Consider the following 27,725-nt stretch of genomic DNA (forward strand, 5'->3'; position numbering starts at 1 on the left):
TGTAAACTGTGGTTCTCCAGTATTGGTGTCTTTCATAGATTCACATGCTTGAATATTCTCCGTCGTCGAAGTGGGAGTCCCACGATACATATATATACATATAGAAAATTATATAATTATACATAAGAAATGTAATACATATAAAATATATACGGAAAGTTCAAAGTACCATAGAACTGAAAGAAGGCCCATAGAGACCTTAAAAGGAGAATTCACTTTAGTAACATATCATAGTCATTATAATAATCCACATTCCAGCCAATCAGGCAACAGCACCCTCTAGAACCTTCTCCTCAAAATCTCAAGCCCTCAGATTTTCGTAGCACCAAAGTGACCAAGAGTGCATGAGGAGAAGAGAGCCTCTGAGGGAAGGAAGGGTGGGTCGCATGTGAATCTATGAAAGACACCAATACTGGAGAACCACAGTTTACAGGTAAGTAACTAATGTTCTTCTCCAGTATTAGGGGTGTCGTTCATAGATTCACATGCGTGAATAAGAGTAGAAAGCAGTAAAATAATATATGGGTCATAAAAGGCATTTCAAAACCAAGTAACTGCAACCACAGCATGATTTAGATAGCATACATTTAGACATATGGTAAAACCTTTTATGACAGCAGGCAGGAAGCAAGAGAGGCTCACCTTAGTTAAAAATATTTCGTAACACAGCTTGGCCCACAGCAGCATCTTCAGCATCCGCTGATTCCAGACAGTAGTGCCTCGTAAACGTGTGTCTGCTCGACCACGTTGCAGCTCTGGCACAGAGGCACTCCAGCAAAGAGGGCGGTAGATGATGCCACACCCCTTGTCAAGTGTGCTCGCACCGGAGCAGAGAGAGGCTTTCCTGCCCGGCAATGGCAGAAAGAAATGGCAGAAGAGATCCATCTAGTAATAGATTGTTTAGTGACTGCCTGTCCTTTACAAACTCGGCCATAGGCTACAAAGAGCTGGTCTGATTTTCGAAAAGGAGCGGTGCACTGGATGTAGAATTTCAGGCAACGTTTAAATCCAAGGAATGGAGAGAACGCTCAGCAGGAGACTGGGGGTTGGGGAAGAAAGTTCTGAGAATGACGGGCTCATTCAGGTGGAAATCCGAAGGAACTTTGGGAATGAATTTCTGATTTGTCCGTAAAGTAACAGGGTCTTTAGAGAATTGAAGAAATGGAGGTTGTATCGTGAATGCTTGGATGTCACTTACTCGCCTTGATGACGTAAGCGCGAGTAGAAGAGCCACCTTCCACATGAGGAATTTTAAGTCCGCTGAATGGATGGGCTCAAAAGGAGGTAGGAGGAGCCGAGATAAAACCAGATTCGGGCGCTAAGAAGGCGCCTGGAGACAGGGGGCGACAGGAGTGGAATGGGGCGGGGGAAGGGGAAGGGAGTCATTGGGCAGGGGTAGAGGCAGAGCGCGAGTTGTTATTTTTGCTTCTGCCGTTATTGTTACTCCTGTACCCAGCCCTTTGGTAGCCTTTACTGTAGGTAGACTGTGTAGGGGCTTTGTACGAGGTAGAAGCTGTGTCTGAAGTATATCCCCTGGTGGCACCTCGATAGCATGAGCGACGAAATGAGCGACTGCAGGGCTCCCATAGATTTGGCGGTGTCTATCTTTTTTCATTTTCTCTGATACATCTACCTCTGGTCCAAATAGGTGTTGTTCGTCAAAGGATTGTTTAAGAATGGCGCTTTGTACCTTAGATTTGAACCCTGATATGCGGAGCCAGGCATGTGTGCGTAGCAAGAGGTGTTTGTGATATTCTTCCCCTCTTGGATGAGCTTGTTTGCTCCATCCTTGTACTTATCAGGGAGGTGCCTCATCAGTGACTCTAGCTCATTGTAATGTGCTCTGTCAGATCTGGCTAGCAGTGCCTGTGTATTGGCGATATGTCACATGTTTGCTGCTTGAGACGCTGTTCTTTTGCCTGATGCGTCAGGTAGCTTAGACTCCTTATCTGGTGGTGCAGCTTCACCCGATGTTTGTGAGTTAGCTCTCTTGCGTGCGTTGGAAACTACAAGTGAGTCTAGTGGTACTGGGCCTTTAATATATGCTGGGTCTGAAGGGGCAGCTTTATATTTTTCTCTATCCGAGGGTTAATGACCAGAGTTCTGACTGGGTCTTTGAAGACTTCAGGAGCATGCTTGATCACCCCTTTAAGCATGAGTAAAATGGATGAAGACCTTTGTACATTATTGAATGTATCCATCAGGAAATCTTCCTCAACAGGGTCTGTATAAATGTCTACCCCATGATAATGAAAAACCAAAGGAAATGATGGACGGAGCGTTGACAATACAAGCACTCACCCCCAGTCAACTGATCTGGGTTTAATCCATCACCGTTCTTTAACCCACTCTGCCACCCCAGTTCCGACATGGCCATATGCAAATCAGTCTGACCCTGTGCCTCATGGTAACAGTCCAGCCCGAACTGCCAAGCCATGCCTTCCCTGGACCGGAAACAAGCTACCGAGGACCGGTTTCTGGCATTTCAGACGTCTTCTGCCCAGCTTGCTTGAATCCAGTGGCAAAGTGAGCAAGGGACTCACGTCTGAGCATACCCTGCCAACTTATGGCGAACAAAGAAAAACCAAAGGAAATGATGGACGGAGCGTTGACAATACAAGCACTCACCCCCAGTCAACTGATCTGGGTTTAATCCATCACCGTTCTTTAGCTCACTCTGCCACCCCAGTTCAGACATGGTCATATGCAAATCAGTCTGACCCTGTGCCCCATGATAATGTGCAGCCCTGTGAATTAATTCAGTAAACCCTATAGTGTCTTCTGGTGGGGAAGGCCTTGAGGGGTATATGTCATCCTGATGGGCATTTGGGACATCTGGGGTGGTATAATTGTCCCACGGGTCTGGGGATTCTGTGGGCATGGTTGGAACAGGTATGTTACCCCCCATATCATCAGAGCTACCATCCCTGTGTGGAATGATAGGGGATGCTGGAGAAAGCTGTGGTACAAGAGGTGGTGGTGATGGTACAGGTGAAAGAGAAGGGGAAGGCAGTCTTAAGGGAGAGGCCCTCCTTATTTGAATGCAGAGCTGGAGCTGGTGTGTCCAGTGGTCGCTTTTTAGGAGCCAAAACTAGGTGTCCAGTGATTGGGTCCTTGGCCAGAGTCTTTTGAGCGGGGTCTGGATAGGGTAAATCCACTGCTGGGGATTTATCTTTTGGTGCAGAGGAAGTCTTGTGCACCGAGATGGCTTGTTTTGTCTTCTTGGCAATGTCTTTCACCAGGGAGGCAGCCGTCTTTTTCGGACCCGAAGCTTTTTTCGGTTCAGAGTGTTTTTTCGGTTCTGGTATGGTTTTTGGATCCGACGACTTTTTCGGATCCGATGATTTTTCGGTTCCGGTGGTGTTTTGGAACCCGAAGCGGGTTTGCTTGGATCCGGTCTGGGTTTCGGTGCCGAAGGAGTAGTAGTGTGCTTTGGTGCCGATGTTTTGGATGTCGGGCCGTTGTCCTTTTCGGTGCCGGTATGAGTGCACCAGCACCATGTGAAGGTCGACTCGAGCTCGAGTCGCCTGAAGGCTTGGTTAGCTTCTTAGCCGGGCCCGAAGGTGGGGCAGCAGAAGCAGTTTGACGGTGTGCACCCGAGCTGGAGAGCGAGGGTGTGACCGGGGCTTTCTGTGTCGAGGAGGGGTTGGGGTCGACGGTCTTACTTACGACCCGCCGCGCTGGGGGTGATGACTTCGGAATCTTCTGCTTCAGAGCGGATGTCGACGTTGTGCTGTTCTGGGACGTTGACAACTTCCTCGAAGATATCGTCCGGAATCGGAGCTGAAGATCTTTGAGCCATTGTTCTCCTCGCTCTTCGGTCCGGATAGTCTTTTTGGAGCGGAAAGAGGCATAAGCTGAGCAGTCTTTCGTCTCGTGCTCCGGAGAGAGACAGAGGTTAAACACCTCATGAAGGTCCGTGTGGGGAAACTTCGACCCATATTGAGGACACTTTTTAAATGGCGTCCTTTCCATGAGCTGGATTCGAGGCCTAGGTAGGCCCGAAGGCCGTCGACCGGAATCGAGATCCTCGATGTCTGAAGAATCTGTCGACTGGAAAGCGTTTCAAAACTAAGTTTTGTAGTTTGGCAAGGATTGCGCGCCGAAGGAAATCGGTTCCAACACGGAGCGCTGGAAACACATCCGAGCCCGGTGGCGGAAAAAAACAATCTGGGGATGGAGCCGATGCCCATGCGCAGTATCATCCTAAGGAGGAGTCACCTATCCCGTGACTCCCAAAGACTTTTCTACAACAAAGCAAACTGCAAACATCTGGGCCCAACACTAGGTGGTCATCTATGCATAGTGTGTAATCTGCAGCTCATATGCCTCGAATATATATATATATATATATATATATATATATATATATATATATATATATATATATATATATATATATATATATATATATATATATATATATATATATATATATATATATATATATATATATATAGAGAGAGAGAGAGAGAGAGAGAGAGAGATGGAGAGAGAGAGAGAGATGGAGAGAGAGAGAGAAAGAGAGAGAGAGAGAGAGAGAGATGTAAGAAGAGATTTGATTTGAGAGCTAAAAGTGTGAAGAGGATTAAAGAATTCTCACCCTGATCTCATATTCTATTTGCCCCCCACCACTAAAAATTGCTAAATTAGAACTTAAAATGAACATATGTTGTTCTGATGAAGCAACTGAGCATTCCTGAAAAGCGGCATTAACACAACTTTGGTGAAAGGCAGATATAAGACAAGACTAAATTATGGCTTTTTTATTTTACTGCGGATAGTACAATATGGTACTATAAAAATCATTAAGTTTGGTCCGTATAGGTGCATATTTGTAGCATTGTAAATATCTAATATGACTTTACACAAGTATGAACACACTCAAAGTTAACCATTTATATTTCAAGAGCTATAGTAAACTGAAACTGAAAATAAAGTAGAAGTCAAAATGTTAAAGTTTAAATTTCACAACAGGCCTTGGCTACGTGACATAATGATCAGAGTCTCTAAAATGTTTTTCTTAGCATTTCTTATTACCAGAGAGCAGATTTGGACACCAAACAAATCTTCTTCAGGCAAAAACCATCTTTTAAAACAGCTGCTTTCATCCTACAGTCTAAAGAAATCAACAAGTGAAAGTTTAGCATAACCAAATGATTACAAACCTTTGTTTTGAAGATAGGCTTTCTTGGCTGTTCCCAGAGATACCAATGCTTCTGAGATCCCATCAATACTTCCTAGTTCGCCTCTTGTGACTAAGAGAACTATTGAACTGGGGAAACATTCAACAGTAAATTGAGAGTAAACTCGAACAATGCAGGATAGTCATTCAATAATACATTCCGTACATTTTAGGAGACCATACACTACTCAAACAAGTAAAAGAATATAGGGTTTGTAATAGAAACAGAAACCAACAGAATTTCATGTTATGGAGGTCTGAAAAATGAGAGGCTGGGAGTAGGCATAATAGTACTACTTGCTATCTGTAATACTACAACACATTACAGCTCATACACACGGGCAGTATAAAAATGCTACATGAATAAATTACATGATTCAGTCTGAAAACATTTACAAATGAGCTTTTTCATTTTTCTGGTATTATAAGTGCACAAAGTAAAGACAAAAGGCATGATAAGGTCTAGGCAAGTTGCAGGAGAGAATGGATCCTCTGTTAAAAGGATAATGTCAACCACAACATTCAAATTCTTGTTTCCTCAATATTTAAAGAACTCCCATGTATCAAATATTCTTTACTCAAATTAAATTAGAATTTTATGTCATTTAAATATCAGCAGTGATCAAACGATTATACTGAACATATCTCACACTCCCCCATAAGTAAAAGAGACCTCAGAAAAAAAATCTAATTGTGTTTAATCATAGGGAAATGTTGCTTAAACTGGCTACTGAAATTCTTAAACGACCTCAGTGGAGGCTCAAGAACAGTACTACAGCCTGTATTAACATTGCTAACCCGTACTTCCAAAACAATATTTACATATGTAACAATGAAAGAAATGTTATGTACCTAAAAAATAACTTCAGTATAAGCATCCTCCAGGTGGATTTTATGCATATTTGTGTCTAACTGTTTAGGAGATTTAATCAGTAGCCTCTATTATCCTACAATACTAGTTACATTTTCAGAATTTCCCAAACTTTTTTAATTTCAGAACTCAATTTAATAAAAGCAATATTAAATTTGCACTGATCAATCTTTGTTTAGTCAATAATGTATGCTATGAAAGTGAGCCATCTATCGCTGCCGTTCCCATTTTGGGGATTTATTAACCACAAATTATTTTTTGCATTTTATGCAATTTATTTTACCAAACTAATAGTCATGACCCAAACAATGATGCTGCAATGTGCCATGAATGTTTTCTGGCAATAGTGGGATTTTATTAGGAATATTTTAGTGAGTGAATGAGGTGTTTCAGGACAATTAAAAATACTAATGAAGTTCACCTGAGTTCTTCACTTAATAAACAAGAAATGTTTCATGCCATAGCTGTCAGCCTGAATCACAACAAAAGTCAGAAACTCGAATTTGACACACATTTTGGCTTTTTAAGAACACACAGATTTGGAGGATTAGACCTGAGAAGCTGTAACAGTTATAGGCTTCAAAACAGAAATGTATGCATTAGGAAATTAGCAGGTGTATATTTCTGAATTGGCAAATGTTATGTATAAGTAAGTGCATTTGTACTTTCTAAATATTTTTCTCCATATGGTAAAAATTTCTGGGCATGGAAAAATCCCTTTTGATACATCCTCGCTGACTTTGTAAGTATTCTTTCCCCTTTCGTACCATGAAATCTCTGCTACATGCAAATGACTTGTGCATACTCACACACATGATTTTGTTTACCAGCTGCTGCAGCTGACTTCACTCGGGAAAACCCATAAATTGGTCTGTGTCTGTGTAAAATTACCCCTTGGTGGAGTAATTTCACATGTGAATACACTCAATTAAGAGGGAAAACATTTGGGAACATATAGAGTTTAAATTTGTAAATTCTACTATTTGTGCGCTTACGCTTTAGTGAGATGTGCAAACAGCTTTATGAAATAGTCCCTCTATTTCATAGACTATACGAAGCAATAACGGTAGTAGGATATTTCACAGCGCAAGATTTACTGTTGCCGTTTTGTGCCAGTGTTTGCTGCACAGCGAGTTCTCTACCTATTGTTTTTCACCTTCCTTTTTCCCATGCAATGTGTGACTTCACATTATCTCTACATTTATGGCTAGATGTGGTGTGATTACCAGCACAGAATTATGAAGGGGAAAGGGGACAAGCAGGATATTTATTTTCGGATCCCTCCTCCTTCCTGTGCAGCTCTTTTTTAATGTATGTATTTTATTTTCAGGATTTCCACTTATACGCCCATCTATTTTTCTATTTACGAGTGTGCCCTCTCTATAATCGCTGCAAACCGTTCACAACTCCATCGCAGATGCATAATACTGGCTGCTACTGCAGTGCTGATTTGTGCTGCAAAGTGATAAAATGTCCTATGCAGGCAAAAAGTTGTCAATCTATTCCACTGCAACTTAACCAATGCAAAACACCTTCTAAATGGAAAATATAATCACCATTGAAGGCAAGCATTACTTTACTATTGGAGTTGAAACTACTAAGGCGGTCTCTTTTCACATGCCCACAAACATAGCCATAGATATTTCTTTAAAATAAATAACATTCAACATATCTAATATACCTGGGCTGAACTTTGGTCTTTAAATGGGTTTCCAAAACTCCCATATTTGCTTTAGGAAAAGATGTATTGGATCTCACTGTTCCAGTGCACGCATCAGCGATAACCAGCAATACACCTATTTGATGTAATGGATATTTTTTGCTTCCAACCTGAAATAGCAAGTAGAGAACAAGAAACATTTACTGACAAAGTAGACTTCATCACAATTTAGTACAACACAAACTGCAGCATATGTAAACCATCTAATAGGTTTGAACACTTTAAAGCACTGCAAAATAAATGATGTCACGTCGAAAGAGAAGCAACCAGTAAAGCTCCATGCTTCTCACACAAGTAGATATGTCCCAGAATCTTTGGAGTTACATAAAAAACACGTTCCATTCACTGTAATAAATACACGGTACATTAGTAATTTTAGAACGTGGTAATTTCCTAGCTACAAAATCAACATATTGTGCTGATACTACACTCTGCAGTCAGTTATATGAACAAGACTGTCTATTTATCTACAATGTCTACAATATCTATAATATAAAGGTTGCTTGAACTGATCAGTATATTTGCTGCATGCTCACTAGATATTTGCTTGATGTCCTTAACCCCCTTACGCTGTTCAATAACTATTTTACTTTCCACTGCTTTACGTTACATTTGTTTACCTTTCTTGATATAACACTTTTCATTACTTGCTTCAAAGAGCTTTGCCCTTTCCTACTTTTCACTCAAATAGCATTTTATGTGAGTAATTTTGTTTGACTTATAGTTATTTAAATGTGTACTCTAACAAAGGATATTATAATGAAATCAATCTTAATGGTCGCCCGCATTCAATTGCAAGTCACATTCCGTAGCAATACACTACTTTACATTGGTTGCTATCTTAGAGCAGCCGTTGTTGTCGCCAGGTGCCTTGTTTTGTTTTCTTTTATAACATTAAACCAGTTGAAATATAGTTCTGATCTTCAGAGGCTTTATCATGAATAGAAATGTATTAATTGTGTAGTTTTAAGCCTTGCCAGAATGCCTAGTGTTTGGCATTATATACATCTTTCATGCAGTGCTGTTCTACTTCAGACACTTGGGATCCAGCTGACCTACAGGAAAAACCACAGGGCTCTTGTCTATATAAAGTAGCTTGCGTCTCATACCATCCTTAAGTTAAAACAAAAGCTGTAGTTCTGAATATGACACAGGCAGGATGACAGGAAAGAGCACCTGATCAGGTTATGGTTGTTAGTACCATGAATGTTGATAAGATACTGTCAAATTTTAATAGCGCCTTCCAGAGCATACTGAGAACTATAAAAGGGTACATGCACAAAAATTGTCATTAAAAAGGAAGCAATCCCTGCAGGTAAGAAGACAGGCGGATGGCAGTGCTCATCAGGCAAGAGAATATATCTGTGTTTAAACAGATGACTTTAGATGGGGTCACTGAACCTGTGAAAGCCTCAAATTGGCCTTTCCCAGTTATAGTTACCAAAATGCAGATCGGAGTCTAAGGTTTTGTGTGGACTTACAGTGTTTAAATATCTACATGGATTCTTTTCTCCTCCGAAAGATCAATGAGATGGTGGTGGTGTCGCTGGGGGGATGCTAAGTACTTCTTAAAGCTGGACTTGAGAAGCGCTTATCAAAAGGTTCAACTGCATGAGGCCACAGAGGAAGATGGCTGCTTCTGGGCGAAGCTTCGGTAGCCTGTGAGGAAGAACAGCCCTTATGTCCAGTATTTGGTTCACCAGCATGGTTCTGCTGGGTACAGAACCCATAAACTCTTGCAGTCCATGAATGGGGCATTTCAAAACAGCAAAATCCCTTTCTGGAAGTCGCAAAGAGATGCATGCGAGCAACACCTCTCGCTCTGGAGCTATAAGTAGGTTCCAGACCGTAGAGAGGCGCAATGAGTACCACTGCATGTTTGCGCCTAAACTGGGGACAAGGTAGGTGGTGTTAGTGGCCTTATCAAGGGGAGAATAAAAACTGAAAACTGAGAGCAGACTCAGCAGTGGAGGAATGCACGAGGAAGAGCTACCCATATGGTCACAGCAATAGTTGTCTAAGCATGTATTTGCTGGGGACAGAACCCTTGGAAGACCGCAGCCTGTGAACCAGGCATTTTAAATCAGCAGTGTCCGATTCTGAAAACATTGGAGGAACACCTATGAGAGATGCCTCTTCCAGTGGACCTATAATCTAGGCCAAAGACCTGACTAACTTCACAACACATCTGCGCTTCAGCTGGGAATGAGGAAGTGGCGCCAGCAGCCTTATCAAGGGGAAAATTGAAAACAAGGAGCTGTTTTGGCAGTGGAAGAAGGCACGAGCAGGGCAGGCAGAGTAATGCCCATGGGGGTTAGGTAGGGACCTGCTGACTATATGTTTGGTTCTCAGAAGCTTCCCCCTCTTCCTTAGGCCCTTTCAGATGGAGCCTAGTCCTGATATTGACACCTGTGCTGCTATATTACCGCACACCTCCACCGAAAAACTTACATTACTGGCAATAGTGTATGCCTGGTGTGGCCCTATCATGAACAAATAAGGAAATTGAGGACTTAGTGAAGAATTGGCAGCTGATGAGGGCGTGCCCATGAGAAAGAGAGGAATACCCATAAGGCACTCAGCAGTCTACCAAGTCTGGGACTGGTATCTATAACTGAACTGCATTGCTGTATGGCAGAAGGAGTGCAGGACTTATCTCATTGCCACGCACTGCTCTTTCCAGGATGGCTCATTCCCTATTTAAATGACCCTAAAAGAGTAAGGAGTTTGCAGTCTTATGTGAGCACAGTGCGGGGACCAGAAGAATAACCCAATAAGTTTGTGGGGGCTTTACCAGCTGCAGGGCTGATAATTGACTATAAAGCCACAGAAACTGCATCCTGCGTAGCCACTTGCTTTGTTCGGGTCCATACAAAGAACTGAGAATTTGCATATGCTGCTTTAACGGCACAGAGGCAGGGTGACCCCCAACCTCAATTGTTCTTCCCTTTTCTGGGGGACCTTTTGTCTCATTTTTCAACATCCTCATCAGACTGGGTAGAACTGAGGTATAATGGCTTCTGGTAAATCTGTCCGACAACTGCCCTTCATAGAGGGGGGTGGGTGTGCCAAAAGAATGTCATCCCGATGATGCAAGACAGGATTTCTCCTTTGAAGTCCTCTTCCAATTAGGCTCCCGGGGTACAAAGATGTCCGAACTAATGACTAAACCGAAGACAATGAGGGCAAAAATTGCGTCCTTCCACAGCAAGGTGGAGGGTATGAAGAGAAGGGTGGCTACCATCAATGACAGGCTGAACAGAGCAGATTCTTGGGGCAGGGACATCTGCCACCTAACGCAGTAGATAATTGACCTTTAAGACCAGGCAAGGCATGAAAGTGTTAGGTTCTATGGGATACCTGAGAAAATAGAGAGTGAGGATATGACATTTTCTAATTAAGCTCTTCCCATGCCTACTGGGTCTAGAACTTATTCCACCGCTGTAACTGCAAAGGGCCCTCAGATTTCGGTCACAAACACACATCAACAGAGAGGCCAAAAAGCCCAGACCAATACCAGCTTGCTACTGTAGACAGGCCCAGCAAGTCATGACATAAGCATGCATGGTCCGTATGATATGGAGGGCCACAAAATTCAAGTTGTTGCTAAATTACTATATATATCAATAGCCTAATGTGAGAGGAAAACCTTTCTGTCTTTGAGACTTACATACTCCAAAAATGGGACATTGAATACGGCCTGGAACCGAAGATGATGTGGTTGGCAAATGATGGTAAGTTCAGAGACTACAAGGAACCTGAAGATGTAGAAAGATTTCTGGTCAGCTTAGAGGAACTGAACATGGATATGTTTATGTCACCCCAGAAGGAGAATGGCAACTCACAATGCTGGGAGAAGCATCCTCCCTGTCCCAGTAGACTGCAGGAACGCCTCTTCAGAAAGCAATCAGAAAGAGAGAGAGTGGTCAGGAATGTGTAGAAGATCATACCTGATAAATCATGTGACAAATCCAGATTGCCTTTAAAAGGAACTTAATCGTTTGAGAGTGAAACTGGCATTAGAGACTATAGCACATAAGACACTGTGGTGGGTTGCACTGATGTTTTGACCTCAGTTACTGTTTTATCCAACTTGTGTATTTTACTGTGCACTGGTATTATACTGACTCAGAGTTATTGTACTGTGGATATACTTGCTTATGCAATGGACATCCCAACTAGTCAAAGAGACGTATCTAACTGAATTCATCATGAGCCTATTCTTGTTTCCCATGCTCCTGCTCTCCCTCCATGCGCTACTTCTGACCATCAGTGCTCAGGCTTGAGGCAAATAGTCCCTTATGACTTTTCACTTGGGGGAGGGCGGATCCAATGCCCCACCCCTTGTCCTCCTTCCTCCCAGCACCATTCTTCCCCAGTCTCTATTAGAAGTTTTTGCTGGTGGGCTGGTGACTCCTCCAACAGTTCATGGTGACCAACATAGGGAGGGGGGACTAGCTATTGATAGGCGTGAAATGGTTCAAGTATCCATGATACTGGACCAGTCAGTGCTCAGTTTGTGTATCTTGACATATGCAACTGCAGATATACACATCTCCAAGTTTCATATTCTCCACACAGAGAGAAGGCAGCTTAGTCTTTCCTTGTACAATAACAGATGGAGATTGAGGATTCAAGAGTTCTGTGAAACACTATTAATCCAGGCAACCATATGCATATAATAGTTCTGACACGCAACCTATGCCTCTGAACATTGTCTCATTAAATGTTAATGGGTTAAACTATGTTTCAATGAAATAAAATACAATACTACCTAGCCTCCAAAGAATTAGATATAGGTCTTCTACAGGAGACCCATTTGGTGCAGACCTAGGAAGAAAACTTAAGAGGGATTGGGTTGGACAATACCTCTTTAGTTGTAGGCAGTCTTGGGTGGAAGTCCCCGCTGCACCCATCAGAACATCGAAAGAGATGGGGGAACAATTTTAGGTAAGAAGTTGCTTCAGTCCAGAGTGATACAGTCTTGGTCAAATGAAGAGAAGCAATAGACATTACTAAAGTACTGTTTGACACCAGAGTGGACCGTGCAGGTTCATTCTATGTCCTAAATGGTGACAAAACAGATTTTCTTTCTCAACACAACAGCGTTAGAGCCGAGTTAAGTAGAACACACGTCATCCTAGGGGGAGATTGGAACTTAAGCCCGGACAGAGTTATGCACAAGTTGAGACCGCTTGATATGGTCAAAAACAAATATAGGACAGTGTTGAGAGATATTATGGAGGACCATTAACTACTAGACATTTTGCGTCTCCTGCACCCCTCTGATAGGGAATATTCTTACCTCTAGAATGTGTATGGACACAATCAAGACAGATTACCACTGGAGTTCCCAACAGGAAGCACCATTAGTGGTAGATTGTCATATCTTGGAGAATTCCTCTAAAGATCTTGCACATGAGGTAAATCGAATTTTATATGACCAGGTATGTCCCCTATCGTGTACCCCAACGTCCCATGTACATGCATGACCTCCGTGCATTTTCCCTCCATGGCCGAAAATGAAGACGCAAATGCATTTGCGTCCAACGTTAACATGTTATCTACCAAGTTCTCCAAGAAAGCAACATTAATTTGGTTTCTAAACCTATGTTGCCAACGTCTTTACATGATGCACTTTTAATGCGAAGCCATGTTTTCCTGGCTCTGCCGAGCTAGGCCCTGAATTGAGGCTCCGAAGTCTCTTCTGTTTCTGAAAGCTGCCGTTCTGGTATGCATCCCTGACCCCTGCCTTACTTCCTGCCAGCGAAGCGGTGCCCGGCTCGGCCTGGACTGCCAGCCAAAATCGTATTTTGCCTACAGTTATCTGCTCAGCCTCCTCGAAAACACATTCCAGTCTAGTGAAATAGGTAAACATATTCCCAGCTGCAGAGCAAAGGGCCCGGCCTTCCTGTCCTCTTTGCAAGTGATTTACTGAACCCGTTACCATGGTAGGCCCATGGCTCCGCGCATTGCACCCAGACACGTATGCACGCACTAGCATTCAGTATTGAACGGCCTCTGCCCGAGAGACCTTTTACTTCAGACACTACATCCTCCAAACACGAGATACCAGATATGTTATAGGTACAGGTTGCCCTGACATCCCAGACACCAGTCTCCTCCACTAGTGCTAAAGTCAAAGCCCCCAGTTCTCCCCAGTTACACGTCATGCTCAGTTGCGCGCGCATTCAGGTCATAGGTTTCTGCTGATCCTGCAGCTTTCTCTATGTATCCACCCACATGTGACGTTTCTTGTGACGTTTCTCTGACATGTACAGTGCACGCCCATGTGTACGCCTTTTTACACGCCTCCTGTTACGCACGTGTTCTTATCTCTTTCTTTTCACCTGTTACGCCTACTGTATTGGTTTCAATTGTACCATCTTACTATATATAATGTGTAATGCCAATAAAACGTTGAATGTCCCTTCCTGAACCTTAGAGGTGATGGAACATGATATCCAATCCTCGAGGATTCTCCATTATATGCCATAACAGCCCGTATGACTCAGATTCCACGGACTCTGCCTCTCATTTGAATGAGCTGTCTTTTATTGATAATTATATGGAAAAATGATTCGGTAAAATTAATTTACCACACACATATATACCTGTACACTTACTGGATTCTGAGTAAACCACTGAGGAAGCCCTGAAACCTTAATGACTCACACTGCAAAATGCCCACTGAAAAAGTCCAACTGAAGTCCCATATAGTAACATTTTTAAAGGAAAACTAAGGGTTGTGGGTTAGCTCAAATCATGATGAGATACGAGGGCTGGTGATGAGAGATGCTGCGCTGGCCAATAAGAGTAGGGTGAAACAGCAGACAGAATTAAAAAGGAACATCCCTTTAATACATCAACACATTTAAAAAGGCAAAAGTGGTTCTAAATAATGTCTACACTGCCAAGGCAGAGTTTATGTTACACAAGCATGAAACCGGCCATTGTGAGCAAGGTGAAGAGTTTTGGCTGCACAACTCAAGCACTGGGAGGCAATGATGACCATTCCTGCCATCCATAACAATAAGTGATGGCTGAAGAGTAGGTTACAGGAGATTGCAATACAGTTTGCTGATTATTATAAGGGGATCCATAAAACTGAATTGGTGGGTGACTGAGAACTTAAATACAGGTTCTTCACCCCTTAACACTTCGACAACTCAATGAGGAAGGTAGGGTGATTCTGGAAGGGGAAACAATCAAGGATGGAATAGTGCAGGCTTTCCAGGTGACCATTATAAGTGGGTCAAGGAAGAGGCATTGGAAACATTATATAAAATGTATTAAAAAGCAGAACATTCCAATAAGGCATTGATTGCAGTCTTCCTGAAACCTGGGAACGATCTGCAACAATGCTTTAGCCATCGTCTGATTTCTCCACTGTATGCAGACATTAGGTTCCAGGGTGGGATTTTAGTCACACAATTTAAAAATGTTATCCCTGACTGCAGGATTTCATCCGGGCAGAACAACCCATAACCACATGTGTAGAACATCTCCTTTGGATCTCCAAGGATTCTCTGTAAGAAACACTTGACACCAAGGAGGGAATACAAGTTCTGAACTCTTCAAAGTTTGGATCCAGGGGAGGCTGTACGAATGGCTGTAGGAAATGGCTTTACAAAGCTGCCACTGCTCAATTATCCTGATGGATCCTTTCCTAATCTGTAGGGGGACACACCAGGGGAGGCTCTTATAACATTTACAATTTTTAATAGCATTGGAGCTCCTGACAGTGGCTATCCTCCAATCAACTGCAATACTGGAGGTCTCTACACTGACATACCACTCAATAACTTTACTATATGCAGGCAATATACTGCTCACTCTTAATTCACACAGCTCGCTCATATCACTTATGTCAACCATAGAGTATGTTTCTGCGATATCAGCCTACAAAGTCAACAGGGACAAGAGTCAGACCTATGTCACGCATTAAAAAGATGGCAACCATAGCAGACTATAGGTGTCAACGGGAACCCTTAAATACTTGGTGGTGTATGTCAACAGAGGCCTAGAAAAAATTATCTCAAATAAGTTAGATCCACAATAGCCAAAATCAACACAGATTAAACAAAATAGTTCCAGATGCTATGGGGTAGAATCCAGGTTGTGAAGATGATGGTGGTTCTTTGCTTCACATATGTGCTGGGTATATTGCCACGGACAGTCACTCTTATGATCCATTGATAGAGGTGTTAAGGCCTTTTTTGTATGGGGTCGCATTAGGCCAAGGCTAAAGATCACTGAGCTAATGGCTCATAAGAAATGTCATGGCATGAGTCTGCCAAGTGTTGAACACTACTATACAGCACTTCAATTATCAAAAGTGGTGGCCGAAAACAATGAAAAGTCCTATATGGGTTTGCATTAAAAAGAACATCACGTGTGGGACATCAGCCCCCCCCCCCCACCACCTGCTGTACAATAATGAAAATCATAAAACACCAAAATCACTAAGAATCCTATGAGCCAAACCATGGTGAAAAGCTGGCCTTTGCATGAACTGCTTATGTGTGATGCCCGATTACATATTCGAGCACAGGTGCGGAATGACACCAGCATTTGCGTGGAGAGTAGGCATGTGTGTTAGAAGCATGAAGTAGGATGGGAATAGCCATGGGTGATCAGTTGATAATGGGAGGGGAACTTGAAACCTTTGATGTGGTGCAGGAGGAAATTCAGCTATCCCACAAGAACAAATGGAAATATATAGAGCTGAAACACTACCATAGAAAGAGATTGGAGAGGTCCCCTTGGGTAGAAGTACCCTTAGCCCTAACTAAGAAAAAAGATTATGTTGCAATGTGTGACTTACTTACCATCCCTTACATGCCACATGAGATGCTCATTGGTGACAACCTTCGCTGCTGTCAGGATTTGAATATTAAGACATTTGTGACTGACTCAGCTACCTACTCATGATGAAGGGTTAGTAGAAATGTCTAAGACAGTCTCATATGAATGGATTATCAATAAATTACAGTGTAAGGGGGGAGTATCTTTAAATGTTTGGGCTCAGTTTATTGTCAGCAGCCTATATGGTATATACTTGGGGGGCGGGCGGAGGCCTTGCAGGAATGGGCCTTAAAATTGATAAGTCTCCCAGTGCCCACCCTAACACGTTACAGGGATGGAAACTATCATTACCTATCAATTAAATCAATTACCTCTTCTCCTCTCACATATGTGCTACCATAGTGTTGCACTGTAATCCATGTTCGATCTGTGGAAATCTCCAGCACTGTCTCAGAATGACTGAATTCCCTCCTTCCTTTTTCGTCCTTTCCTTTTCTCTTTTCCTCTTCATATGCTCTTGACCTGTATGGGTTATGACCAGCATGCCAGGGTGTTTATGAGATACAAAGCCTAGGATTCCCATTGTAGTACCCAATTAGCTTTCCTCACGAAGAAGGTAGAATGTTCCACCAAATGAGAGTAACGAGGCTTGCCTACCGACTGATCAGCGAATAGACAACTATAGTCATCCTGCGTAAACGGGTTTCCCGGATATTCATATAGACGTGCAATGGATAGTCTACAAATACGTATAACATTGACTATGTTTCGTATTTTTTTGTTGATGCTCTTTTTTCTTTTCTTTGGTTGACTACATCATCTTTTATTTTGCTCAATTGTGCTGACTAGTTCATTTTTAAAAATGGGCATATTTTTAATAGTCCTCAGTATGGGCCAGACACTTCAGATTTCGCCAATACCAAATGTATCTTCTTAGAAGCAAAATACAACAGCCTATTACATGCTGTGGAGTCAATAATATTAACTTCTTCTCTCCTTTTTGGCGCTTAGACATATATTGTGCTATGATGATCACTGTCAAGAACGTGTGTATATGTCAATGTGTAGTTAACATTGGTAATGGGTATTTTGTCACGTTTTGGTATGTTTGTTTCCGTCAATAAAACCATAAAGAAATTTAAAAAAAATTGCATTCTGTTATATACCGACTCCAAAGCAATTACAGCTTTTATAACCCTGGAAAGTATTTTCCAATTCATGTGCCGTTCCTTTGGCCTAGCTTTTGCCGCTTGTGTCTTTCAACGTATTATGACTGAGGTTACTCTAAAAATATTTATATATTTTATTTATTATTAAACTGGTGTACTTTAATACAAAATAACTCTTGCTTGACAGTCCCACTTTTATTGCAACTGTGATAAATGTGTTTTAGTGTTCCTCAACTCAACTTACGCATCACCTGCATTGAGGTAAGTATTTAAGACACAGCAAAGGTACACATAACGGTCAATAACCGAGTATGCCAGAATGAATGCTTCTTCCCAGCTCTTCAAAATGAGTGACGATTTCATAAAAATCCTATTTTTAACCACATTGCAGTAAAGTCCTTCTTAAGTCGTCAGCTTGAGGTCCTTGCATCCAACAAAGCTGTTACCTAGGCTGCACACATGCATACTCCAGCTGAATTTAGGGTGGGCCGAATAAGAGAAATGTGACAGGGCAAGCATTCAAGAATAAAAAGAACAAAATTATGTGTGCAAATATTTTAGTGTCTCTCAAGAAAATACAGACAACTAAGGGAATACTGTCAAAATTGAAAGGTCTGACCTTAAATATTTGGTAGCTTACCATGATCATACATTAGCATCCAGAGTCAGTTAGAGTTTCCGACCCGCCCTCTCCATAATACAGATTGGCAGTAGACGAGGGGAAATCAACATACTGTCACTTCTAATCATGCTCATCATTTGGTCCCCAGTTAGAACAAATTACCACAAGAAGGCCTGGCAAACGTCTGTTGGTGTCTGAGTGCAAAAACAATAACGTCATCAAGTTTATTTGGCACCATTACTAAAAGATACTACACTGGTGCAAGGACAGGATATGAGCTTTAGTAAATATGGCTCTCCAATTGATACATAACTATTGTTATTAGTCTTTAGGCATGACAATTTTAAAACCATGGGTCCTTTTACATAGGGTTATGAAAGAGAAAAATTAGTAGTGCAGTACTATAAATTACCGGTGATAGTAAATCTTGTGCTTCTAGTGCAACAACCCCTAACCTCTACACTACTGGAGAACACCTTTGGGCATGAAGGAAGCAGACTAACAAGTCTTGCACAGTGTAAACAGAAAGCAATTTGGAAATCTCAAAGCTTGACTGACCCAGCCAACACTTGGGTACTGCGACAATATGTTTCTCTTTCCTTCAGTATGTATCTTTGTTATGCTCACAGAGTCCAACAAGAGCTGATAGGCGGTGGATCTTCAGAAGCAAGAGGGTTGTTAAGACAAGAAGTGTAAAAGTCACTGTACTGAGTATTCTGATTTTCCTTGCCTCGACTACCAAAATAAGACCAAATATTCACAAACTCAGAGAAAGTTGGGGTCAGGCAGCTAGCACAAACTGCTTTTTAGTTATCACCAACGATACTACTCAACGTGGCCTGTTTATGCTGAGCATAACCTCTAGAGATGATGATCAATGCCAAGTGCTTGCAAAAATCATTAAATATAGCCAATGCAGCGGCCCTACATTGCACATATACTTGACTAGAGGAACATGCAAATGAAAAGCTACAAACCCTGACATGGTCTTGACCGAGCGAGTACAAAATTATCAATGACAAAATAAAGCCTCTTGTGGAATACCACTACAGAATACAAGTGACAATCCAACTCGCAGTAGATCTACTGCTGGGTATCATCAAAGGCAAAAAACATTCTGGAGGAATGCAAGTACATCATGAAATGTAGAAAAGAACTGGAGAGGCTTTCAACATATTTGCTTTAATGTACACCCCCAATGCCATCCTATGGAAACTTCCATATGACTTGAAGGAGAGGTGGCTATTTGTCTAACATCCTCTCTGACACAACTATCAACAAGCATTGGCATAGCCAATAGGTCTCGATTTTGAGTGCTTATAAGTATTTAGTTATGCAGCACAATATCCTTGGTGCAACAGCATTAACTGTTGCATGGTTAAACACTTATAAGGCCCCAAAGGCAAGACCTATTGGCTATGCCAAAGCTTGTTTTTTTAGCTGTAGTTCCTACAGCAGCCTACGCCTCGGGCTTCTTTGTTCATGCTTAAATTCCCATTGATTGCCAGCATTGGCCTGTTGCCTACGGCTTTTGTTTGGCCTAAAACCTCTGGGTGCAGTGGGGAGGTGAGGCCATAGAGGTTTTCATTGGTTGAGAATTTCACCGCCCCTGCATCCTTCACAAATGAACATTTTGTGTAAATCTTTGGTTGATAGTAGTTCTTGTTGTTTTGATGATTGAGACAGTCTACCACCACTAGGGCTGAGTGGTGGGGTGACACGTGCTCTTCCTTCACAGAATTTCCTGTGGCAGTTTCAATGAGCCCTTTAGACTTTCTTTTCATTTTGTTAATTATTGAAGTAGCTGTGTGCCTCTCCCTCCCGGACCTCATATTGCATCAGTGGGCTTCAGTAGATTCCCCTCCACCCCCAGAGAACCATTCAGCCAGTCGTACGGGGTGTTTACAGGGGGTGTTGCAGTGGGCCACTTGCCGTTTGCTGTCTTAGGCCACCTTAGGCCGTCTTAGGATGTTTCATTTCCTGGCTCCTTGCAGGGTGCGTGATGTGCTCAGCAGGCTCGGCAGGCCTGGCAGGCTGGTGCCAGATGGCGTCCTAGCATCCCGGTGTGGTAAGCAGCGGTAGAGGGATCGGAACCGTGGATCAAAGCTACGAGCTGCAAGCCGCGGAGAGCAGGAGCAGTGGTAGTCAACAGTGAGCAGAGGTAAGCAGTGTGCTATGCTATGTGCTGCAAGCTGTAGGCCGAGTGCTGGCACCTCGAGCCACAAGACCAAGCAAAGTGAGGTGCCTTCGACAGCGCCAGAGCGCTACAGTGCAGAGAGTGCAGTGCAACCGGGCAGGCTGCCCTCGTGGCTCCTAGTCACTCACCTCCTCTTCCAGGAGTGTCTGCCTCTGCTGTGTCAAGGAGACAAGTGGCACTGGGGCACTCGCTGTGGATATATGAGTGTAGGCTGTGCCACAGGACTCTGGTTGCTGCAGCGGATAAAGTGGGCGATGTGCGGGTGGCCTTCTGCGAGTCCTGTGACCCCCACAGGTCCCTCGTTGCCCCCACAGCATGACAGCCCCCTCAGTCAATCGCAGTATGTTCCTTGCGTACCAGGTTCCATGTTCCCTGCCGCGCCGCACCCCCTTGCAGTATGCAACACTGCAGCTCCATAATTGGTCTACGCTCGATCAGAAGAAACGAGCAGTATGTGCTAGAAAGACAAAGCACTGAGTAATATGATGATGTTATTCAAATCTTTATGCTTACATACCGAGATGGAAGAGAAATGATAGGAGCAACTAAATCTAAAAGGGAATGGGTAATATACAGGCAGCAAAGCACACGGTAACAACACAAGAGGTTGTAAAGAGAGGCTTCACTGCTACATAGCAAACGAGCACAAGTGTAGCAGGCTGCCGTCAGCAGGGGGAGGAGCGCGCGAGGCAGCAGGGAGGGGGGGGCGGGGCTGTGCGATTCCCTTGCAAGAGCGATGGGGGCTGTGCGATTCCCTTGCGAGAGCGATAATTGCTACCATATGGTGGTGCTCGCTCCCGCAAGGGAATCGCCACACGTGCACGCATTGCCCTTGAAGGCAATGGAACACGTGCACGTTTTAACCTGAAAAAGGCAATCGATGGCTACAGGTCTCTTTCCAATGCAGCGCTTTCGTGCTGCATAGGCGAGGCCTAAAATGAGGCTGACCAGTCATATAACCAGGTTAATGCCACAAGAGCCAAGGAATGAAATTGCTTATGAACCAAAATAGACAGCAAAGATTTTAATAGCAAAAGGGATGGGTCTCCTATTCAAAGAGGAAACATTTGAAAAAAGACATGTATTCTTTTCTAGAAGGGGGGAATAGTGAATACATTTCCTATAGTTCTGGCATCACCCTGTAAGTGGCAGAAGTATTTGTCATGTATCTACACAATCTTCAAAAAGTCAAAATAAGCAAAACAGATCCTTGGCCACAGTGCAAAGTCACTTCAATTACTCCTACTTGCTCTAGACCTCTCCCTCTATCATCACAGATGGTTTCAGGGAAATGTCCAAAACTCTGAGTACCAAAAGCATTAAATCTTGCTGGAGATGTAAAGATCCATTGCTAAGGCAGGCCTGGTATACTTCAGGGTAGCAGTCTTTAAGGTTTTTAATCAATGTGAAGGGTCAATAAAACATCAGAGAGTTCACAGTCAATGAGGGAGAGGCTAAGACGAAGGTCTGGTCGATTTTACATTGCCCTCAGTAGACATGGGGCTTGTGTGCTTTATAATGAACTTTCCAAAGTTGATGCTCAGCCAGTAGTGGTCAACATCTAGACTGTTGGTGATGGCATCAAGGGCCTCGAGGCTAATGAAGTAGGCTTCATAAGAGGCCTAGACATTGACTCTATCCCCAAATGTCTGCCACAGCTCATGAGAGGGATAATTGCCACAGTGGAAGAAGCAGGTTCTGGAGGTCAGTGCGACAAAATCAAAATAACCCTCACTGCAGTATACATTTGGTTTACTGGGTATTATGACTGACTCTTTCAAACATGAGACGGTGTTCCCACTCCTCGGGAGTGCATTTTTTTCAGTGACACAAGAGCACGCCACTCAGGACACTACCTCTTTGCCTTATGAGGCATTATTTCCTTTAAAAAATAAATAAAATAAGCGGAGTCACTTTGGCATTGAGTTTCTTTGCCCTGCTACAATATTCTTTGCGGATTTAACAGTACTTCCCTGCAAGGTCAGGACAAAGGCAGTAGATGTTGTGTCCGTACAGATACTCCAGTAAAATATTTCTATTTCAAAGGTCTTGAAAAGTTTGAAGAGGCTTGTTTTTTCTACTCTTTAACAATGCTCAAGATAAACAAGTTGCAGCTTGAGACACAAGTAATTTTCACAGAAACACAGCCCCCCCTCCCCCCCAAAAAAACATCATGCATCAATTTTCCCAGCACACTGAGAGGCAGGAGTGTTACAGTAAACAAGCTTTGTCAAAGCCTGAACGCAAAAGCATTTTCTTCATAGTATACCATCAGCAGAGGATAAATGTACAAATATTTACCATACATTTAAGTTATTTCCTTTTGAACAGCAAAGCACAAACGAGCAGAGCGTTGCTGTCGTCAATGACTCAACATGCTTTAGAACAATGTGATAGGCTACTTGGGAGGCGGACACAGGGGCCCGTCTATTATCTGGCTGAGGTAGCAGGGAATAGGCAGCCCAAATAAAGAGATGAGTGGGCTGATAAAGAGTATATAGTTGTTCCGCTGTTGCATTAAAGTACCAACATTTCACATCCTGGCAACAGGAATTGTTTCAAAATCATGCGATTCAATGAACAATTTCATGCTGGAATTTCATGATGGAGAACTGATTGATACTACTCAGTGACAATAACGTTTCTTCCAGCAGCAGGCCATTTATCCCAAGATCCACGGAAACTATCACACAGTGGTGCAGGATAAGGAGAATGTAATATACATGATCTGCACAGTTACAATTTTTCCCAATGGCGGAGAGGCACTCTCCATCTTTGAAACTATATTTTTTGTGTGCTAGTAGTTGAAAACATATTGCATAGCTTTTTAAACATTTTTATTGTTACAGCATACAAGGAAACAAGTGACAGTGCATTGCCGTACAGTTCAGGAACATACATGTCTCACTCATTACTAATTCAATAATATGGTCATGAGTGTGACATCACCAACAGCATTCACAAACTCAGGAAGCACTGTCAATTAAATTTAGGAAGTGGATAATCCAAACATCCTATTGTCGACCAACCAGACTGAATCTGGGTGCAGCGTTCAGACACCACTCATAATGGGAAAAAAGCCAGCACAAATTGGTTATTTTACCAGAGGTAAGCGGCATGACTTCGAGCTAAGTAATCAAGGTGAAACGCTTTAAGCTGGCATATTGTCGGAATTCTTGTAGGACTATTGCACGACTCTGAGGAGGTATGCCCATTTGTTTTATAGGATACTGCACACAGAGCAACTATTTCAGCATAATTTTTCAAGAGTCCTAGAAGATTCTCTGAGGAGCAAGTCTTGTCGGAAACAGTGGATTTAAATATCCTGGAATCTTAAGTGAGTCATGATCACTGCCACAACCCTTACTTAAGTCACAAGACAATTCAGCACTCATGAGTTCAAAAGATGGGTTTATTGCTGCTACTTCTACTTTTCTTTGCTGGAAATAGAAGTTAGATTGCAATATTAATGTATTTATTTTGCTATTGTGATGTTTTCAGTCATTGGAGCCAGGTCACTCTACTTTTCTGATTAACTCTTTTACAATGTTTCTGTTTTATAAAAACTATACGGAAAAATTCAAGACAGTCAATGTCATGAACGAGGCAATGGTCCACAGCAGTCCCTCGACCTAGAAAACCTTTAGCTAAGAGATATGTAGTTGGACCTTGATTCCTGCAGGAACAAAGGTTAAGAGAAACACCAAAAGGGCATCATGGGTGTATGCTGTCAAATCTGCACAATCTTCACTGTTAACCTCCAAGTCAGAAAATGTGAGGAGGTGGGTATCACCACAAATGCTGGCAGCATCCTGCATTTTGGAGTGTAAAAGCAACCCACAAACAAATTTGCTGCATGCTTTGATGTCCCAGTCGCCCACATCTCTCTTTTGGAGATATGTGGGTTTTGACAGGGCAAACCTTATTTAAATCATTATTTGAATAGATGGGAAATCAGAGCCTTATCACCAGACGTGTCTGCAGAGCCAAGGTTTGGCACTTCTGTGGATTTCAGGAGCCAACACTCCTGAGCCTAGACAGAAGGAATGACCGTCTGGTACAGGGCCCAGTACACTAAGATTGTTACTTCATGACAAATTTCAGTGGTCTGACAGATGTCTTTGATCAAGGGCACCTCTCTTGCACAACTGTGGCTGTTGTACCAGTTTTGCTTTTACTCTTATGGTTTTTGCTAGAACCACTAGACTTATTATGGGGCATGATTGTGGCAACCATCTCCCGTACCACAGACATCAAGTTGTTGCTCATACAGAGCATCAAGGGTTAGGGGGCACCAATCCTTCAAGCTAGGTAGATGATACACCGTCCTGTTGCTAATACTTCATGGAGTGCCCATGGGGTACCATGAGAAGGGGCTACATCAAAGGCATCTTTAGGCTTTGATTGAACCTCAAGCATCAGCCCAGACCTACTTGTACTTGCACCTTATGCTGAAGTACTACAGTAGGGTATGTAACCACACATGTTGAATTCCAGGTTCTTAAGGTCAGATTGGCAACTTAAAGACACGCCCAGCAGATTATTTAGAATAGCAATTTGCCAAATGTTTGTCCAGAAAGAACTAATCACAGAGAGTGGGGGACAGTGAAACAAGCACATCTAAAGCATCAGTGATTAAATTATGCAACAACTCTTACAAAGTCACATTTCTTCTGATGATGTAATAAGAGATCATCACCCAAATACAAACATTAATATCAAAACAGTTTTTGAAATAGAGGGATCGCCTTGCCAAACATTTTGAGAAATATTTTTAAATTAGAAAAAACACATAATAAACCACTTACAGATATAAAAGCCCCGCTGTTCCCTTGCTGTAGTTCTGTCTTACTGAGCGACTGAAGCTTTACATTGAGGTAGGTTTTATGGAGGTCACTGGTAAACACCATCTGTTGATCAAAATAGAAATAGTGGCAAATTTAGTGTTTTGTTTAAATTTTTTACATAGAAAAATAAAATAAGGTCAGACATCCAGCAATCCCAGAAACAGGTTTAATTGTGATGGAAATTAGTTTGGTCTTACTGACGCATGCTTATGTTTTTCTTTACGTTAATCTCTATGTGACAGTTTTTTTTTACAAGAATATTTTTTCTTTATATGTTCAATGCATCACAAATCCACCCTCTTAAAAACATTGCCATTGGAAAACCTCATACTCCAATATCTAAAGCTTGCACTGCTCAAACTGTAAACATGAACCTAAAATGAAAGTGTGAAATAGCAGACCTAACTTTAAGTAAAGAACTGATTGCACTTATAGTTGTTTGTTTTATTGCAATACTAAACATTATCACCATGTTTTGGGCATCTCTGAAACACTGAAGGTCACGCAGCATGTACCTGTGTTATGTTCACAACAGTAGTACTCAAGAGCATAACTTGGTCAGTAAGATGGGGTAAGAGGTTCAGATTTTCCAACAATCACTCCGACATATGATATTAAAATACATTATACGATAAGCAGGGTGCATGAGAGGGGCTAATGTTGTAGTGGAAAGAGAAACAAATTTGGATTGCTAGGGGGCCTAAGTGGGAGAAAATACAATACTTTGTATAATAACCAACATTTTTTAAAACTTTCAAAGCAGAGAGTGAGAACGCGTGTGCGCACGTGTGTGCGCACGTGTGTGCGCTTTTGTCTGTGTGTATGTAAATATACCTGCTGAAATCCAACGGAAACCTCTCAATACCCAACTGAAAGTCCCAAATATTTACCAGGAAATAAATTTATTAGGGGGGATGTAACACCTCAAACAGCCCCCCTGAAGCTACGCCCCCGGTAGTACTGAACAATTTTACAAATTATGCAATAACAAAATACTTTAACAATATCTTATTATTTGTCAGAGTAGGTGAAACTGAAGGGATAGTTCAAAGCAGCTAGCACTGATATACACTTTAGGACTAGTACAAAGGAATGAATGTTAATGCTTGACTTTTACTGGAGAACATTTTCCTTGTACATAGAAAGATAGTAAGATGAAGTGTTAAGGACACTCTGTTATGATTTATCGGTAATTATAGGCTGAAGTGCGATTCATATCAGAAAACCTCCCTTGTGCGATAACTCAGAAGAAGCAAAAGGTCACAACACTGTAGCATGATGTAACATACTTTGTTTGCATGACAACACTGAGGTCACTTAAAAAGGTACTACAGAAAGAGACGTTTAAGTCATCACAAAATTATGGGTGTGGAATATTTGAAATAATGACCAGAAAACGTGAAGAAGGATCGCATGAACAACTCCAGTGTAAACCACACTAATGGTGAATTAACTGAATAGATTGCAAGTACAAGTGGATTAATTTAAGGCAGAGCAGTCATTATTCATTACTATCTACAGGATTATTGTACTACCTTTGTCGCCCCACAGTTCTTGCAAAGTGCAGTGCTCTTAGCTGGCATGGCCTTTACAACACTGGGTGATTTGTAATACTTTGGATACGCTCTAGCCATGCAGTTACTGGCATCTCTTGACTGTGCAGCGGCCTGGATCTTGACTCGCTCACATCCCTCAGTAGAGCAGTAACTGTGCCCGTCTCGACTGTGCTGAGCCTGGAGAAACAGGAAGAGCAACCTGCAAAGCAGAAGTGTTACACAACAGTTAGATTTATATTGGTAGAGCAACATATCACGCCAAAAATTAGAGATCACACTTGGTGGCACCGAACATATATACAATCACAAGATAAATCTCACCTCACTGACATCTTACGTGTTACAAAAGATACAACAACCAGCACTGGATAACATGAATTGGTAAAAAACAGATACTCACCCAAATTGAACAAACAGTCATGGAAACCAAGGTCAATTAACTAAGTACTTGTCAGACTAAAATCCAAACATAACTGTCAATAAAATTCATGTCATCTTTGTGTTGGTCTTGCCCGCTATGCTACTGTTAAACAAACAATAACGATGAAATTTGCATTACACTTTGGTCTAAAAGTTTGCTTGTGTTTCTATCAGTTCTTTTCTCTAGAAAAATTCAACATTTCGGTATTTTCTGCTACAGCACTGATAAATACACTGATTGGGGAGAACAGAAGGGGGGAAATAAAAAAGTAGAAATAGGGAAAGATGATAAGGAATAGAGAAAGCAAATGTACTACCGAAAGAAAGGGA

At 42.2% G+C, this 27,725-nt stretch overlaps 1 protein-coding gene across 1 annotated transcript in view; it reads right to left on the minus strand.

Annotated features, from left to right (window-relative positions):
* CEMIP2 (cell migration inducing hyaluronidase 2) overlaps positions 1 to 27,725 on the minus strand; it is a 336,915-nt gene that overhangs the window by 12,342 nt on the left and 296,848 nt on the right. Inside the window, exons 20-23 of the mRNA XM_086961256.1 lie at positions 26,955 to 27,174; positions 25,381 to 25,482; positions 7,738 to 7,886; positions 5,169 to 5,275 (exon numbers count right to left, since the gene is read on the minus strand). Coding sequence (XP_086817382.1) covers positions 5,169 to 5,275; positions 7,738 to 7,886; positions 25,381 to 25,482; positions 26,955 to 27,174 — 578 coding nt within the window. The remainder of the gene's footprint in view (positions 1 to 5,168; positions 5,276 to 7,737; positions 7,887 to 25,380; positions 25,483 to 26,954; positions 27,175 to 27,725) is intronic.

This window comes from Lissotriton vulgaris, chromosome 3_1 (genome assembly GCF_964263255.1).
Source record: "Lissotriton vulgaris chromosome 3_1, aLisVul1.2, whole genome shotgun sequence".
Lineage (NCBI taxonomy): Eukaryota > Metazoa > Chordata > Amphibia > Caudata > Salamandridae > Lissotriton > Lissotriton vulgaris.